Source organism: Cervus elaphus, chromosome 15 (assembly GCF_910594005.1).
Source record: "Cervus elaphus chromosome 15, mCerEla1.1, whole genome shotgun sequence".
In the NCBI taxonomy this organism is placed as follows: Eukaryota; Metazoa; Chordata; class Mammalia; order Artiodactyla; family Cervidae; genus Cervus; species Cervus elaphus.
In genome coordinates, this window is record NC_057829.1 from 8,474,146 (window position 1) to 8,491,582 (window position 17,437).

Sequence of the window (17,437 nt, forward strand, 5' to 3'; positions counted from 1 at the left end):
TAACACACTGGTGGGGAGGTGACTGCATTATCAACAAGTTATCAGTGGGTAGTTTAATCCCACTGAGAAATCCTAGGAGACAGCTTTGCATTCAGAGTTCTCTTGTATGATGAGTGAGGAAGGAGTTTACCCACCAACTTCCAACTGTCAAGGGTCACGGCTGCTTCAGTGGGCAGGAATTCCCTGGCCTTTCAGGCCTGCCCGTGTGTAGGCAGAGGTGGGCGCCAGGGGTCAGAGAAAGCCCTCTGGATAGGTCACAGGCTGGACAGCTGGACGTGGGGGAAAAACTGCTAAGTGCGAAGGACACATGAGTGTGGCCCTGAGAGTGTACACAAGTGTCTCTGAGAAGATACTTGATGTCTGAACACACAGAGATTCAAACAGCAGGCAGAGTTTGGGACTGGGCTGGTAACAGAAAGATACTAAGTCAATGAAAAAAACAGGAGGAAATTCCAAAGGGGGGAAAATATGCATAAAGGGAAAATACATTACAGATACTCTTGGCTCCATGGCTCTACTGTGGTTTACTTTTACAGTCAAAATACCATCAACACTGACCACTGAGCTAATTAAAATTATAGTGTAACTGCTTTGGGAAAACTGGGAGGAAAAGAAGGTTAGTGGGTTTAAGGCCAGGCTTAAGAAAGCTACACTCTAGCATTGAGTCTTTCAATCATGTGTATGCATATAAAACTTTTATAAAGAAGGAAACAGAAAGAAGAACTAGTATTGGCCTGGCTGGCCTCTGTCCTCACCCACCTCCAGGACTCAGGCAGGTACAATCATAAAAATAAGCCACCTCTGTTATGAAACACATAGATGTCCTGGGGCCAGGCTGCTGAGAAAACTTTCAAATAAAGTTTCAAATAAACGACTGACAAATCAACTTTTAGAAGACATTCCTTTACAATATTAAGGAGTACCTCTGGATATTAGAAATTTCTCAAAACACCCTTCTCCTCACCACTCCCCCATTGCCTGATAAATATAAAACTCCAGAATCTGCAACATTAAGTTAACCTGTGGTCCTAAAAGCTAAAGATACTCATTAAAAAAAAGTGAAAGAGAATTTCAGGCCTGGGGTTACAATGGTTGATATCTGAATGCACAGTTAACCTGAAACTGCAAAGAAGCTAAAGAATCACTTTCTGCACTCAAAGCCCATCTTTTTTGTTGCTGTTCTCTCTTAACCTATCTGATGCTGTCTTAATCTGATGCTGCCACAAACTTCTTGCCTCTTCTTTTAGTAATGGCTTATCTATGTGCAGCATCTTAGCTTAAAAGGCATCTATCTGTTCCACCAGTCTCTCATTTAAAGGCACACCACCACCTTTCAAGGACTTCCCTGGTGGCTCAGAGATTAAAGCATCTGCCTGCAATGAGGGAGACGTGGGTTCGATCCCTGCGTGGGGACGATCCCCTGGAGAAGGAAATGGCAACCCACTCCAGTATCCTTGCCTGGAGAATCCCATGTAAGGAGGAGCCTGGTGGGCTACAGTCCACGGGGTCGCAAAGAGTCGGACACAACTGAGCAACTTAACTTTCACTTTCACCACCTTTCAAAGATGAGACCTTCACAGCCTAAGGTTGGAGGGATTTCCATTAAAAGGGACAGGCACCAAAGTAGGGTCTGGGTGGGGGTGCCCAGTACCCCGCCCCCGTGTGTGGGGGTACCAAGGCTCTCAACCTGCGACCTCACTCATGCAGGAAATTGGGGTGGGGGGGGGCGGTCAGTGAATGTGGATAGGGAACACGGTTGCACTATCCTGCAACTGGAATTCAACTGGAATTCCACTCTTTCATGATAAATGCAGGCGCGTGTGACGACAGAAATCAGACACCTTCGGTGGTGGTGGCAGAGATCCTGAAATATGGCATGTGCACATCACAACTTCAGAGTGTTAGTCGCTCAGTCCTGTCCTACTCTTTCCGACCCCACGGACTGTAGCCCACCAGGCTCCTCTGTCCGTGGGATTCTCCAGGCAAAAATACTGTAATGGGTTGCCATGCCCTCCGCCAGGGGATCTTCCCAACCCAGGGCTCGAACCCGGGTGTCCCACATTGCAGGCGAATTCTTTACCGCCTGAGCTACCAGGGATAGTAATACTACTGCCTTTGATCCTACTTAACACCTTAATACGGAAGCCCAGGTGCCACTCCATAACAACCTGGTCTCGCCCTCCTGAAGTTGGCTTCATTTCATTTACCTTATGGACTCAATCACATTTTCCGCAGGCTTCTGACCACCAAGCCTGTAACTTAACATCCGGAATTTTAGAGGCGGAGAGCACCGGCTGCCGCAACCCCACGCGCACGCCACGCCCACCCCTCGGCCTCGTGGAGGGTGCGGACACTGGCAAGATTACCTGGGGGCCCAGTCAGGAACACGTGCCGGGCCATGCGGGTAGGCTCGGGTTGGGGGCACGACCCCCTACGGGTGGGGTCGAAGTCGCCGAACCCGGAAGGTGGGAGAGGTCGCGACCCAGGGTCCGCCCCCCAGCACCGCAGTCCCCTCCTCCGCCAGCCGGAAGCAACGTCTGTAAGGCCGCGCATGCGCCCTCCGCACTCAGCGTCGGTCTGCGCTTGCGCCCTCCGCGCCCAGCGTCGGTCTGCGCTTCCGCCCTCCGCGCTCAGCGCCCGTCTGCGCTTGCGCCCTCTGCGCTTAGCGGCGGTCCTCGCTGAGACCTCCTTTCAGCGACGTGGTTATTCTGGTCTTCCCTCGGTCTGTGTGCTTCAGCCTCCGTGTTGGACTTAGGCAGGGTGTTTGCGAGGAGGTGTGCGTAAAAGCCTTTTACTAAACCACTGCTGCTCAGGTGAGCGCCGTTTACGAAGCTCTGGGACCGGACCTGAGAGCTGAAATTTCCCCAGGCTGCGGGGAGAGACCTCCTGAAGGAAGTTGGGGTCCTAGAAGCCTTCCCAAAAGAAGGAGGATTTGCTACCGATTGGAACTACTTCCCCAGTGTTGTCAGCCACCTCTGCAGTGTGGTATTAGATGGTTAAAAGTGTTCATGCGTGGGCTCCAACTCCCGAGATGCGGAGTGATTGATCTTGGGCGAGCCCTGAGCATCTGGGTCTTCTTGATATTGTTGAAACTCCCCGGCAGTTTCCACTATAGTCCCGTCTTCACCCGTGCATACAAAGACCAATTTCCCCTTCTTGCCACCGTCTCAGAAATGTAAACCAACGCAAGACCCAGCCGGAGGATCTTCCTGTGCCAAGCATTAAGTGGTTTTCCTCCTCAATTAACCATTTGAGGTGTTTGATCCTGCGAAATGAAGTGGCGGTGGCCTTGGGCCGGAGTTACCTGTAAGCCCTTTCACTGTAATACATGTACAGTTTGTTTCGTGATCGATCATCCTCCACCCTGTCTGGGAAAGCAGTTTCACTGAGTGCTCAACTCAGTTGTGTGGGCACACACAGGACTTCCAGAGCTCCCCTTAGCCTGGTGGTTCATCAGTTAGATGGCCTCCATTTCTTACTGTTTGAAAAGGAATCATGTAAAAGTCAGATTTGTTCAGTCGAGTTGTCACCATCATTTCCGCAACATTTATAACGTTGCATCACTGGTAAGGTGGGGCCTTCCACCCAGATTTCTTTCACCTCCATTGCAAACTGGAGTCAAGAGCAGTTGATATAGTCAAGTAAACCCACAGAGTAGTTTCCAAAAGAAAGAAATGTGTACACCATCGTATGTATGATCTTCTTTTTATAAAAACAATTATTTTAAAGTGCTAATTATGTAGGATTTCCATCACTGAAGCAGTTTGTGTTTGCAAGGTTCACCAGGAGATGGGATTATTATATTTTGAAGTTATGCCTGGAATTCTGGTAGCCACCAGCAGACCTGTTTAGGTAACTCAGTTTAGGTACCTCAGTTTAGGTAGACTCTAGATGTAGAGTGCTGGTATTTCAGAACAAAAAGAAAATTCTTCCAAAGTTGGATGTTCTTTTTCCATCAAATCTATTTGTTTGGGCAGTTTACTTGGATATCTTCACTTTATAATAATTAATTGATCTGCGTCTTTGATTTGTGCAGTTTCCTTTGTGGGTTACACATCAATCACAACCGATGAAATACCTTATCTTAGAGATTAAGAACAAAAAGAGAGGCAAACATGATTAGTCACCCATTTTTAAATAAATAGATTATTAAACTACTGTGCTGAAGCTAACTTTTGCTTACTATCCAACCAGTGTGTAATTACTTAGAACAGGTGATTCCAATTCTTTCTTCCTGCAGGACCTGGGTGCAGGCTAACTTTTGATAGAATGCAGTACAACTGTTTATTAAAGCAGTTAGTAAGCATACATCTGAAGTCTCTACAGTTCCAGAGACTGTTTCCTCTATTGCTGCACCCAAGCACCTAAAACAGTTCCTGGCACACAGTAAGGGATGCTGTGTGGACTGTGCTATCTGCAGTGTATAAAGGCATGAATAAGAAGAGCTCCTTTAGATTCTTGCCTTTTGAGGAATTTTTAGTTGGTTGGGTAGAGAAGACCCTCGGGCTGTCACAGTCGTGGGGGTGCTGTAACGGAGGCTGAGTGAGCACTGGTGAGGGGCCAGGAGGATGAGAAAAGCCTTCCTAGTCCAGTGACTGTGAGCCTGCTTGGAGGATGAGTAAGAGGCAACTGCAGAGAGCAAAAGGGGACACCTCTTAGGTCCCCTATCCTTTTGTGTCTCTGCTTCAGTCACCACTACTAGTGGGTGGCTGTCCTCAATCTGGAGTGGCAGGGAGTGAGGTGGTTAGAGGAGATACAGGTCAAATAAAAGCCATCCCTGTGTGACCAACCCAGCTTGAGTGATGTGATTTCTGGAGCCAGTCACTGACCCAAGGAGATGGAATGATCTCACTGGTCAGGCTTGGATCAAGTGCTCCCCTGGAGAAAGGGGTGATCTGCCCCTTACAATGCCAGAGACCCAGGCCTGAGGGAGGGATGCTCCCCAAAGGAGAATTTAGGCACTATTTCCACAGGGGCAAATGAATACCAGGCTGGCAAAACAGATTCACGTGTCCTTTTCCCCACTTTCATATTTTTACATCTGCAGTAGCCATAGTCTTGGTTCTGTTTTCTTGTGCTTAGGACATAATCCAAGTTTAAATTGTGTGTATGTTAAGTGGCTTCAGTTGTGTCTGACTTTTTGTGACCCTACGGACTGTAGCCCTCAAGGCAAGAATACTGGAGTGAGTTGCCTTGGGAATCTTCCCAACTCAGGGATTGAACCCATGTCTCTTATGTCTCCTGCATTGGCAGGTGAGTTCTTTACCACTAGCACCACCTGGGAAGCCAAGTTTAAATTATGTTAGTACAAACATGTTAGGGGAAACACTGACTAAAACCACTCACCTTGGCCAAGCACCACAGCAACCACTTGCATGGGATATTTTATGAAAGGAGGTCCTGGTAAAAAACAGAACTAACAAGCCACCACCAACCAGAATTCAGGAAATGTCAAAAGGAAACAGGCGATGCCAGTCCATATGTCCCCCCTGACTCCTGGCTGGAATGCATCTTGAGCGAGTGATGCTTATGCCACCAGGAGGGACCCTGAGTCAGAATGATTGGCCAGAGACAACACGGAAACTAATCTTATCACCATAAACCCAAGACTGTGAGCCACATGACAGAGTGGTTCTCCTGGGTTTCCCTACCTCCTGCTCTTAACCCCAGTGCCTCCTTCCCAACAAGGTTTCTTGCTTTGCTAGCACAAGTGTCTCCTTAGACAATTCATTTCTGAGTGTTAGACAAGAGTGCACTCTTGGGCCCTGGAAGGGATCCTTCTTCCTGCAAAAAATATACTTAGGAGTAAGTGTTGTGTGTGTACACTTGCACATGCATAGGTTTATAGGTTTGGGGAATATTTGTATACATCTCATCTCATTTGACCAGTTACTGTACAGTTGTGGGCACCATATCCTTATATAGGGTTAGGAAAAATGGAGCTTTGCAGAAGCGCTGGCTCAAAGTAAGGGGCAATGGGAAAGCTGTGTATATGGCCCTATATGTGAGACAGCAAAAGAAACACAGATGTAAAGAATAGTCTTTCAGACTCTGTGGGAAAAGGCGAGGGTGGGATGATTTGAGAGGGTAGCATTGAAATGTGTATATTGTCATATGTGAAGCGGATCGCTGGTCCAGGTTCGATGCATGAGAAGCGTGCTCAGGGCTGGTGCACTGGGATGACCCAGAGAGATGGGATGGGGAGGGAGGTGGGAGGGGGTTCAGGATGGGGGATACATGTGCACCCGTGGCTGATTCATGTCGATGTGTGGCAAAAACCACTACGATATTGTAATTAGCCTCCAATTAAATAAATTAATTTTTTTTTAAAAAGTGTGGCTATGATTAGAGCGGGCTTCCCTGATGGCTCAGACGGTAAAGAATCTGCCTGCAGTGTGGGAGATTTGGGTTCGATCCCTGGGTTGGGAAGATCCCCTGGCGGAGGGCATGGCAACACACGCCAGCATTCTTGCCTGGAGAATCCCCGTGGACAGAGGGGCCTGGCAGCTGCAGTCCATGAGGTCGCAGAGAGTGGACGTGACTGAGCACCTGAACACAGCACAGCATCATCAGAGTGAGTGCAGAAAACCAAGCAGAGGAGAGTCATGTCACTGCGAGATCCCAGGGAGAATGGGGAGCCAGCAGGAACGGGCATTTAGCTTCTTCATGGATAAGAGGAGTAAACAGGGAAAGTTGTTAAGAGTGAACCACCAGGGACATGCTGAGAGGTCCAGGGGAGAGGAGCAGAGCTTCTGTTTGGCTGTCTCGTTCCTCAGGAAGGCTAACACTCTGTTTTGTTCAGGTTCATTTTCATTCGTTTCACTGGGATCCCATCAGTGGAGTATCTATTGTTTGCAGAATAATACGGCAATTGTTCTGGTTTGAATTGGCCTCTGATGTGTAGGAACCAAAAAAATAAAAAAAATAAATTGCTGTCTCTAATGAATATTCAACACCTGATATAAATAGAGCTGGTTATTTAATATATTCACCTTCCTTCTTCCCTCTCTCTCTTCTTTCCTTTCTTTGCTTTCATTCCTTTCTTCCTTATTGTATTGCAGACACTGCACTGTGGTACATAGTAGGGATCAAAGATACATTTGAAATATGTAATATTTCATATATTTAAATATCATATACTAATGCATATATATGGAATCTAGAAAGATGATACCAATGAATTTATTTGCAGGGCAGCAATGGAGAAACAGACATAGAGAACAGACTTAGGACATGGGGGGGAAGGAGAGAGAGGGTGAGATGTGTGGAGAGTGACGTGGAAACTTACAGTACCATATGTAAAATAGATAGCCAGTGGGAACCTGATGTATGACTGGAAACTCAGACAGGGGCTCTGTGACAATCTAGAAGGGCGAGTTGGGGAGAGATGGGAGAGAGGTTCAGGAGGGAGGGGACATGGGTGCACCTATGGCTGATTCTTGTTGATGTTTAACAGAAAATAACAATTCTGTAAAGCAATTATCCTTCAATTAAAAAATCAATAAAAAAACACTGGTGAGCAGACTTTTATACCTAGGTTTACATTTTTTAAAATATTAAATATCCATGAGCTCTTCCTTTTCATTCAACATGAAAATACCTTTATCTGAGCTCCTGAGGGAAGAATTCCTTTCCCACCCCTTTAGATTACCTACCTTTTTGAATAACAATTGGCATTGGGAAAGCTGGCATTGCATTCTGGCCTCCAACCTTGTAGTACTTAGACATTTAACAAAAGGTTGTAGCTAACATTTACCTGGTGTTTACCATGTGCCAAGTTCTCTTCGCAGAGCCCTAAAAATTGTAGTAACTTCTTTAATCCTCACCAAAACTTCATTCTATCTATGGACAAACCAAAATAGAGAGGGACAAAGGAAAGGACCCAAGACCACCGTGCATATACACACATGTGTTTAGATGTGATTGTGTGTATGTGTATATCAGTGCATGTGTATATATGATTCAAACTCAGGTATTTGGGTGCCAGAGTCTGTCTGATACAGATTTTTAACTTTCGTCCTGAAAATAGGTCATGGGCAACATCACAAAGCGAAAAGTTCACGTGAGGACTACAAACCTGCTCCATTAGTTACTCTTCCTTCTTCTAGGAAAACAAGCATCATGTTACAGCAAGTCCCCTACATAGGAAGGAGTTCTCTTCCAAGAGCACGTTCGTAAGTCCAGTTTCTCCCTAAGTCCAACAACTAGCCTAGGTACCCAACTAACAAAGTCTGTTATGTAGTAATGTACTGTAATAGGTTTATAATACTTTTCACACAACTAATACACAAAGAATAAAACATTTTAATCTGACAGTACAGTACCTTGAAAACTACGGCAAAACAGCTGGGCATGTTCCCGTCTTTGAAAGTTCCCAACATGAAGGTTTGTATGTAGGGGACTTGGGGCTTCCCCGGGGCTCAGCGGTGAAGAATCCGCCTGCCAGTGCAAGAGATGTGGATTCGATCCCTGGGTTGGGAAAATCCCCTGGAGAAGGAAATGGTAGCTCACTCCAGTATTCTTGCCTGGGAAAGCCCATGGATAGAAGAGTCTGGCGGGCTACAGTCCATAGGGTTAGAAAGAGTCGGACATGACTTAGTGACTGAACTGCAACAGGAATAACATGTAGGGGACTTGCTGCACTGAAGAGCTAAGGTAGTTCTTGAAGGACAGAGAGAATGGAGCGCTCTTTCTCATTCTAATTCTCTTCCAGGGCTGTCTAGGGTAATAATTCCTATCACATCTGTGTGCGTGGACCAGCTAACTCAGAGATCCCTGGGTCGGTGATCATGGAGTGAGCCAAGCAGGCCCCCGTCTCACCCCCAAATCTCACTGGGTGTGAGACTGCAAGTCCTCGGAGAGACACAGCCGCTGTCCTGCTGGGCTCAGTCAGACATCCTCTCCTCCCGCCTCAGCCTCTCTCAGCACAGCTACATCAGGTAGTGCCTCTCCTCTGACTAGGTACAAGCTTAACAACATTTATTCAAGTTTCATTGTCTTTCCCTGTAAATAATCTGCAGGAGACACTAATTGCTTTTTAATTTGGTCAAAATACATCATCCCCAGAATTGTTTGCACCATGAGCCCCAGGCAAAAGAGGCTATGGGTGTTAATTAGCCATCTTCATCCGTGTGGGAGCCTGGGTTCTCCTCCCCGTCTCCCATGCCCTCTGGTCCATTTCTAGTTAAGGGCATGGTTTCAGCTCCATTTGCCAACAAGTTGATAAAAGGTTTTGCTGGCTGAAAACTAGAGGAAACTTAAGGAATAATTCATTTTCATTTCTATCTTCAGTCTTCCTGAAGAATGTCATTGATTCCTTTCCTGGACCAAAGTTCATCATCCTCTCCTAATGCCAATGAGGTCTGAAATCTGGTGGGTTGGATAGATAAAGCATTAGTCTGTGGCTGGCCAAAAAGTAATTGGGGGACCTTTTAAAGGCAGGTTCTGCTCTCTCCTGTTTCCCTGAACGAGCCAACACAAAGACCCTGGATGGTGCATTTCAGTCACCCTAGTGTGAGAGCAGATTTTCACAAGGATATGGACATTCAGGGGCTTCCCAGATAGTGCTAGTGATAAAGTACCTGTCTGCCAGTGCAGGAGATGTAAGAGACACGGGTTCGATCACTGCATCAGAAAGATCCACTAGAGGAGGGCATGGCAGCTCACTCCAGTACTCTTGCCTGGAGAATCCCATGGACAGAGGAGTCTGGCAGACTACAGTCCATGAGGTCACAAGAGTTGGACTTGATTGAAGCCACTTAGCGCATGCGCATGCATAGACATAATCTGCCTGCAGAACGTAATCTTCCTGAGGACTTCGCCTCCAGCCCTTATTTCAGAACAATGCTCACAGTTGAGTCACAAAGAGAGTTGAGAAAAGTGACTCAATGCCTCATCCTGTTCACTGCTCCACCGACCCTTCTGTTTGAAGAGCTGAGGGTAGTTGGCTTCTGGGATGCCCTGCATGGATGTAGCCTAGCATCCTTCATGCCCCCTTCGTGCTGGAGAGCAGAAATGATGACATTGGATAGGAGGATCAGGCCAATCTTGAGTTGTTTAGGGCTCTTACCTGGTATGGAGGTGATATTAAATGTTCTCACGTGCCCAAAAGTCTCATGTGCTCTCTTCCCCAGGGCCTTTGCACATGCTATTTCTTCTGCTTCAAAGGCTCTCTATGCTCCCATCATCCCCTCATTGTGCATCGTGCATGCATGCTTGTGCTCAGTCATGTCCGACTCTTTGCTACACCATGGACTGTAACCTGCTGGGCTCTTCTGTCCATGGGGTTTTCCAGGCAATAATACTGGAGTGGGTTGCTATTTTCTCCTATCTTCCTCTAACTCACAGTTATTCAGCATTCTTGGCTCCCTAGTACATTACCAGGTGTCCCTGATAAATGCTCCCTTAGGTTTCTGAACTTGTAGTTTTTTTCAATTACCATAGTTGTAATTGAATAATTTAGATATTTAAATTTATAAAATTACTTTCTCCTCTACTAAAACTAAAGCTTTATGAGTGAGGGACCTGGTTCCAGCTTTTTCCACCACTGTAACCACAGCATGTAGGTATTCAGTTATGCTTGCTAAGTAAATGAATTTCCAACTCAGTATTTTAAATGGAACAGTTTTGAAAAATCTTTCCTTTGTTAATAGTTTTTTGTTGTTGTTATTGTTCAGTCACTCAGTCACGTATGACTCTTTTCGACCTCATGGACTGCAGCAGTCCAGGCTTCCCAGTCCTTCACTATTTCCCAGAGTTTGCTCAAACTCAAGTCCACTGAATTAGTGATGCCCTCCAACCATCTCATCCTCTGTCATCCCTGTCTCCTTCCTTCAATCTTTCCCAGCATGAGGGTCTTTTCCAATGAATCAGCTCCTTGCATCAGATGGCCAAAGTATTCGAGCGTCAGCTTCAGCATCAGTCCTTCCAGTGAATCCTCAGGGTTGAGTTCCCTTAGGATGGACTGGTTTGATCTCCTTGCTGTCTAAGGGACTCTCAAGGGTCTTCCCCAGCACCACAGGTTAAAGGCACCAATTCTTTGGTGCTCAGCTGAAGTCTACTATCCGAAAAATGGAAAATAACAAGTGTTGATGAGCATATGAAAAAACTAAAACTCTTGTGTACTATTGATGGAAATGTAAAATGGCACAGTTTGCTGTAGCAAACGCTATGGCAGTTCCTCCAAAACTTAGAGTCACCATATAAACCAATATAGTAATTCCGTTTTCTGAGTAATTCCCAAAAGAATTGAAAGCAGAGACACAAAGAGATATTTGTACATCCATGTTATAGCAGTATTATTTGCAAGAGACAAAAGGTAGAAATAACCCAAGTGCTCATCAGCAGATGAATGGATAAACAAAATGTTTATGTGTATTGACACAATGGAATATTATCTAGCCTTAAAAAACAAGGGAATTCTGATATATGCCACAACATGGATGGGCCTTGAGGACTTTATGCTGTGTGAAGTAAGTCAGACACAAGAGGAAAAATGCTGTTTGATTCCACTATATGTATGTATATATACATACATATCCTGAATATTCATTGGAAGGACTGATGCTGAAGCTCCATTACTTTGGCTACCTGATGTGAAGAGCCAACGCATCGGGAAATGGCTGGGATAGACTGAGGGCAGGAGGAGAAAGAGGAGACGGAGGATGAGATGGTTGGATGGCATCACGGACTCAATGAACATGCATTTGAGTGAACTCCAGGAGACAGTGAAGAGAGAAGCCTGGCGTGCTGCAGTCCATGGGGTTGCAAAAAGCTGGACACAACTGAGCAACTGAGAAACAACAACCACTTATATGTGAGAAACCTAGGATAGTCAAATTCATAGAGGTGAAAATTAGAATGGTGATTGGCAGGGCCTGGAGAGGGGGAGACGGAAGTTATTATTTAAGGAAGTTAGTTTCAGTTTTGCAAGATGAAAAGAGCTCTGGAGGTAGAGGGTGGTGATGCCCACACAGCATTGTGAATGTACTTAACACCATGAGTCACACACTTAAAAATGGTTAAGAGGGTACATTTTGTGTTATGAGTATTATACCATATTACAATTATACAGTGGAAGTGACAAACAGACTCAAGGGATTAGATCTGATATACTATGAACAGAGGTTTGTGACATTGTACAGGAGGCAGTTATCAAGACCATTCCCAAGAAAAAGAAATGTAAAAAGGCAAAATGGTTGTCTGAGAAGGACTTACAAATAACTATGAAAAGAAGAGAAGTGAACGACAAAGGAGAAAAGAAAAGACATACCCATTTGAATGCAGAGGTCCAAACAATAGCAAGGAGAGATAAGAAAGCCTTCCTCAGTGATCAATGCAAAGGAATAGAGGAAAACAATAGAATGGGAAAGACTAGAGATCTCTTCAAGAAAATTAGAGATACCAAGGGAATATTTCATGCAAAGATGGGCACAATAAAGGACAGAAATGGTATGTACCAAACAGAAACAGAAGATATTAAGAAGAGGTGGCAAGAATACACAGAAGAACTGTACAAAAAAGATCTTCATGACCCAGATAATCATGATGGTGTGATCACTCACCTTGAGCCAGACATCCTGAAATGTGAAGTCAAGTGGGCCTTAGGAAGGATCACTACGAACAAAGATAGTGGATATGATAGAATTCCAGTTGATCTATTTCAAATCCTAAAAAATGATGCTGCGAAAGTGCTGCACTCAATATGCCAACAAATCTGGAAAACGCAGCAGCGGCCACAGGACTGGAAAAGGTCAGTTTTCATTCCAATCCCAAAGAAAAGCAATGCCAAAGAATGCTCAAACTACCACACAATTGCACTCATCTCACACTCTAGCAAAGTAATGCTCAAAATTCTCCAAGCCAGGCCTCAACAGTACGTGAACTGTAAACTTCCAGATGTTCAAGCTGATCTTAAAAAAGACAGAGGAACGAGAGATCGAATTGCCAACATCCACTGGATCATTGGAAAAGCAAGAGAGTTCCAGAAAAACATCTACTTCTGCTTTATTGACTATGCCAAAGACTTCGACTGTGTGGATCACAATAAACTGTGGAAAATTATTTAAGAGATAGGAATACTAGACCACCTGACCTGCCTTTTGAGAAATCTGTATGCATGTGAAGAAGCAACAGTTAGGACTGGACATGAAACAACAGACTAGTTCCAAATCGGAAAAGGAGTACATCAAGGCTGTATATTGTCACCCTGCTTATTTAACTTCTATGCAGAGTACATCATGGGAAATGCTGGACTGGATGAAGCACAAGCTGGAATCAAGATTGCTGGGAGAAATATCAATAACCTCAGATATGCAGATGACACCACCCTTATGATGGAAAGCAAAGAAGAACTAAAGAGCCTCTTGATGAAGGGGAAAGAGGAGAGTGAAAAAGTTGGCTTAAAACTCAACATTCAGAAAACTAAGATCATGGCATCTGGTCCCATCGCGTCATACAAAGAGATGGGGAAACAGTGGAAACAGTGACAGACTTTAATTTTGGGGGCTCCAAAATCGCTGCAGATGGTGACTGCAGCCATGAAATTAAAAGATGTTGCTCCTTGGAAGAAAAATTATGACCAACCTAGACAGCATATTAAAAAGTAGAAACATTACTTTGCCAACAAAGGTCTGTCTAGTCAAAGCTATGGTTTTTCTAGTAGTCATGTATGGATGTGAGAGTTGGTCTATAATGAAAGCTGAATGCCAAAGAATTGATGCTTTTGAACTGTGGTGTTGGAGAAGACTCTTGAGAGTCCCTTGGACCGCAAGGAGATCCAATAAGTCCATCCTAAAGGAAATCAGTCCTGAATATTCATTGGAAGGACTGATGCTGAAGTTGGAACTCCAATACTTTGGCCACCTGATACAAAGAACTGACTCATTGGAAAAGACCCTATTACTGGGAAAGATTGAAGGCGGGAGGAGAAAGGGCTGACAGAGAATGAGATGGTTGGATGGCATCACTGACTCAACAGACATGAGTTTAAGTAAACTCCGGGAGTTGCTGATGGACAGGGAAGCCTGGCGTGCTGCAGTCCATGGGGTTGCAAAGAGTCAGACACAACTGAGCAACTGAACTGAACTGATTGTACCTCAATTAAAAACTTTAAATTAAAAAAATCAACATATGGAAAGTCAGGCAGAAGAAAAGAGATTAGTAAAGGCTGGTGTGGTCAGAGAAGGGGTTGTGGAGAAGGTGTGTCTTGAGCTGGGCCATAGAAGATGCATTACTTGACTGGGTGAGGATGAGGAGGGGGAGGCGATCAGAAGAGAGACCTTCAGTGGTGCAGGATGACTCCAGCATCCCACGGTGGGTCTCATCCAGCAGGTGGTTTCATTAGAGCTGGAAGCTGGTAAACCAGAGTCTGGTAAGGGCTGGTGAAGGTACTTGGGAGGGGTGCTTCTGGGACTCCTAATTTGGCCCCTCAGGCTGGGTTAGCATAATGAGATACTGTTCCCTCTCTGTCCCTAGGAAAGAACGCCAACTAGATAGTTCAGCCCTGGTAACAGGAAGATCCAGGATTGTCCCGAGCCCAGTCCTGCTCTTTTCTTGCAGCTGCGACCAGTCAGACTCTGTGTACATGGCTGCCAGATGGCCTTGGAGGACTGCCCTCCCAGGTATGCTGACTGGAGCAGCAGGGAGCAAAGGTGGAAGGGAAGGTGGGAAAGGACAGAGCCAAATGGGGGCTTCCCTGGAGATCCGGTGGTTAAGATGTCACCTCCCAATGCAGGGGGTGCAGGTTCAACCCCTGGACAGGGAACTGAGACCCCACATACGTCATGGCTAAAGAATCAAAACATAAAACAGAAGCAATATTGTAATAATTTCAATAAAGACTTCTGAAAAAATGACCCACACCAGAAAAAAACAAAAAAAAAACTTAAAAAAGAATAGGACCAAACGGTGTGATGTGCTTGAGCTCAGCGGTGGAAGGAAAATAGGGCTGTGTGAATGTCAAATCTGCTTCATGTAATTACACCCAACCCTGGACACACACAGAGCCCACCATCCCACCCCAGAGAAGCAGCCCCCTGCCATCCCACAGACCTGAGGCTTAATAGTGGGGACACTGCCCATCTTTACCCAAGAAGACTTGACTTTCCACACCTTAATGAGCAAAACCTGGGCCTTTCAGCCTGGCTTCCTGCCACAGGATCTCGAATGACAGCTGAGCACAGTCACATTGGATCGAAATAAATATGTGGAACCACGAAAGGAGCATTAAAGTGGGAATTCAAGTGGCTGAGCTGACACCAACTTGTTATGTTACCCTAGGCAAGTCGTGCAACTTCTTGGAGCCTCAGTGTCCACAACCAAAAGAATGAAAATGAGATTCCTGCCCTGCAGGACCCTCAGGTGTGCTGCAAGTATGAGGGGAGGTTATTTATGGAGAGGCTCTTAAACGGGGTAGAGTCTCAGCCGGTTTACTAGATGCCCAAGCTCCTGTGAGCCTGGAAGGCGAAACTGCCAGTGTGTAATTGCACCTCCTCTGAGCTCTAGCATTCCTCTTAGAGGCGTTTCTTAGACGTGTCTTACACTCCAGGGGTTTTGCTTTTTTTTTCTTTTTTTTTTTCTAAATTTTTATTATGTAAAATTTCAAAGATGTAAAAATGTGGAGAGAATAGGATAATAAGCCCCTTGGACCCAGAACCAGCTTCAGCAATTACCAGCTCATGGCCAACCTCGTTTCATCTGCACTCCCTCATCCCTCCCCTCCTCCTAATCCCACACTGGCTTTTTTCAAGCAAAATATCTGACATCATATCATTTCATTGATAACTATTTTAATACACCTTTCTGAAATATTAGGATACTCTAAAAAATGTAACCACAATATGTAAGATTTATATATTGTAATTAGTTGAAACATCTTGCCTCCCTTTGAAGTTTTTAAAAACTATTTATTTATTTGGTTGGTCTTAGTTGCAGCACCTGGGACCTTCGCGTCTCCTTGCGGCCTGTAGGATATTTAGTTGTGGCATGTGAACTCCTGGGCATTCCTGGTGGCTCAGTGGTAAAGAATCCACCTGCCAATACAGTAGACATGGATTCCATCCCTGGGTCAGGAAGATCCCCTGGAGGAGGAACTGGCAATGTACTCCAGTATTCTTGCCTGGAAAACTCCATGGACAGAGGAGCCTGGTGGGTTACAATGCATGGGGTTGTAAAGAGTCAGACATGACTTCACACGCGCATGCACGCAAACACACTCTTGGTCGCGTCATGTGGAGTCTAGTTCCCTGATCAGGATTGAACCTGGGCCTCCTGCAACTGGGAACACAGAGTGTCCCACTCGGCCAACAGGGAAGTCCTGCCTTGCTTTAATTTATTCCTTCAGTTTAACCTTCCATCTTTCTTTCTGCCTCTCCCTCCCTCCCTACCCCCTCCCAATTTCTTTGATAAAGAAACTGCTGGTCTGTCCTACCCTGTTGTTCAAATCCTACAATCAAGGATTTGCTGAGGTGTCGCCTCCCCATGGTATTGTTGAGCCTGCCTTTCTGTGACCCGTGTGTCTCCTATTCTGCTATTCCATCAGAAGACCTGGTCCAACAGCCTGCCCCTGCATGCCTCTGGATGCGTCCAGGTATGTCAGATTTGTAGAGTTCAGTCTTCCTCAAGTAGAAACTTCTCCTCCACTTCTTCCTCATGAAACATAAATAGTCGGCTCACTTCCTATGTGCCAGGCACTTGCTAAGCTCTTACATCACTGTTTTTCACAGCACTATTATGAAACAGCATAGTTCAACTTGACGGTTCACTCTAGCTCCCCAGCATCTAGATCCTTTCCTGTATTAGGGGAATGGTTCACCTCTTTACATGTGATACCTCGTTTCAAGCCGCCTATGCAGTTAAGGAAAGGAAAAGCAAGTGACCAGGGCTGCACAAACAGAATTCCCGTCCTTGGCCTGAATTTGGTACTGCTGGTGCAAGGACACGTGGGGTCAGAGGCGTGGTGATTGCAGCCTGGGTCCTAGCAGAGGGCAGCCTCGAGGGCGGGGCCAGGCCAGGGCTCCTCCTTCCTCTGGGTCGCTCCTGGGCTTGCAGGGTCCACCTTCCCGTGAGATCTGCCATCAATACCCTGAGCTCAGGAAGAAGCTGTGTTGCAGACCGCCGCAGCAGAGAAACAAGGAACCCATTTCTTGTAATATGCATGTGACTCACCCTCACCCAGAGCCCACCCTGCCCGAGGGCATGTTTCAAGTGTGCATTCCAGACTGGGGAAATCACCAAAGGCTGGGTTCAGGACTCACAGAGCCCACTGTGAAATGGATTTCTGTCAAGAGGCACTCACCTGCCCTACATAAGCCCCCATTCTGACTAGGAAGTGGAGCACAGTGGTGTTTTGGCTCCATAAATCCCTTTCAGTGTAGAGCCAGTGTTCTGTAATCCTGGAAACGTCTGATTATTTACCTTTCCTCAAAACACAGTCACT

The 17,437-nt window shown here is 45.7% G+C and overlaps 1 protein-coding gene across 3 annotated transcripts in view; it reads right to left on the minus strand.

Moving 5' to 3' along the window:
• Positions 1 to 2,546, minus strand: part of NTPCR (nucleoside-triphosphatase, cancer-related) — a 35,687-nt gene extending 33,141 nt beyond the window's left edge. The window contains exon 1 of one of the 3 annotated variants that reach the window (XM_043925993.1): positions 2,367 to 2,546. In XM_043925993.1, coding sequence (XP_043781928.1) covers positions 2,367 to 2,400 — 34 coding nt within the window. In that variant the 5' untranslated portion in view covers positions 2,401 to 2,546. The remainder of the gene's footprint in view (positions 1 to 2,366) is intronic. The other 2 variants (XM_043925990.1, XM_043925992.1) reach the window with 2 other exon arrangements.
• Positions 2,547 to 17,437: the final 14,891 nt, after the last annotated feature.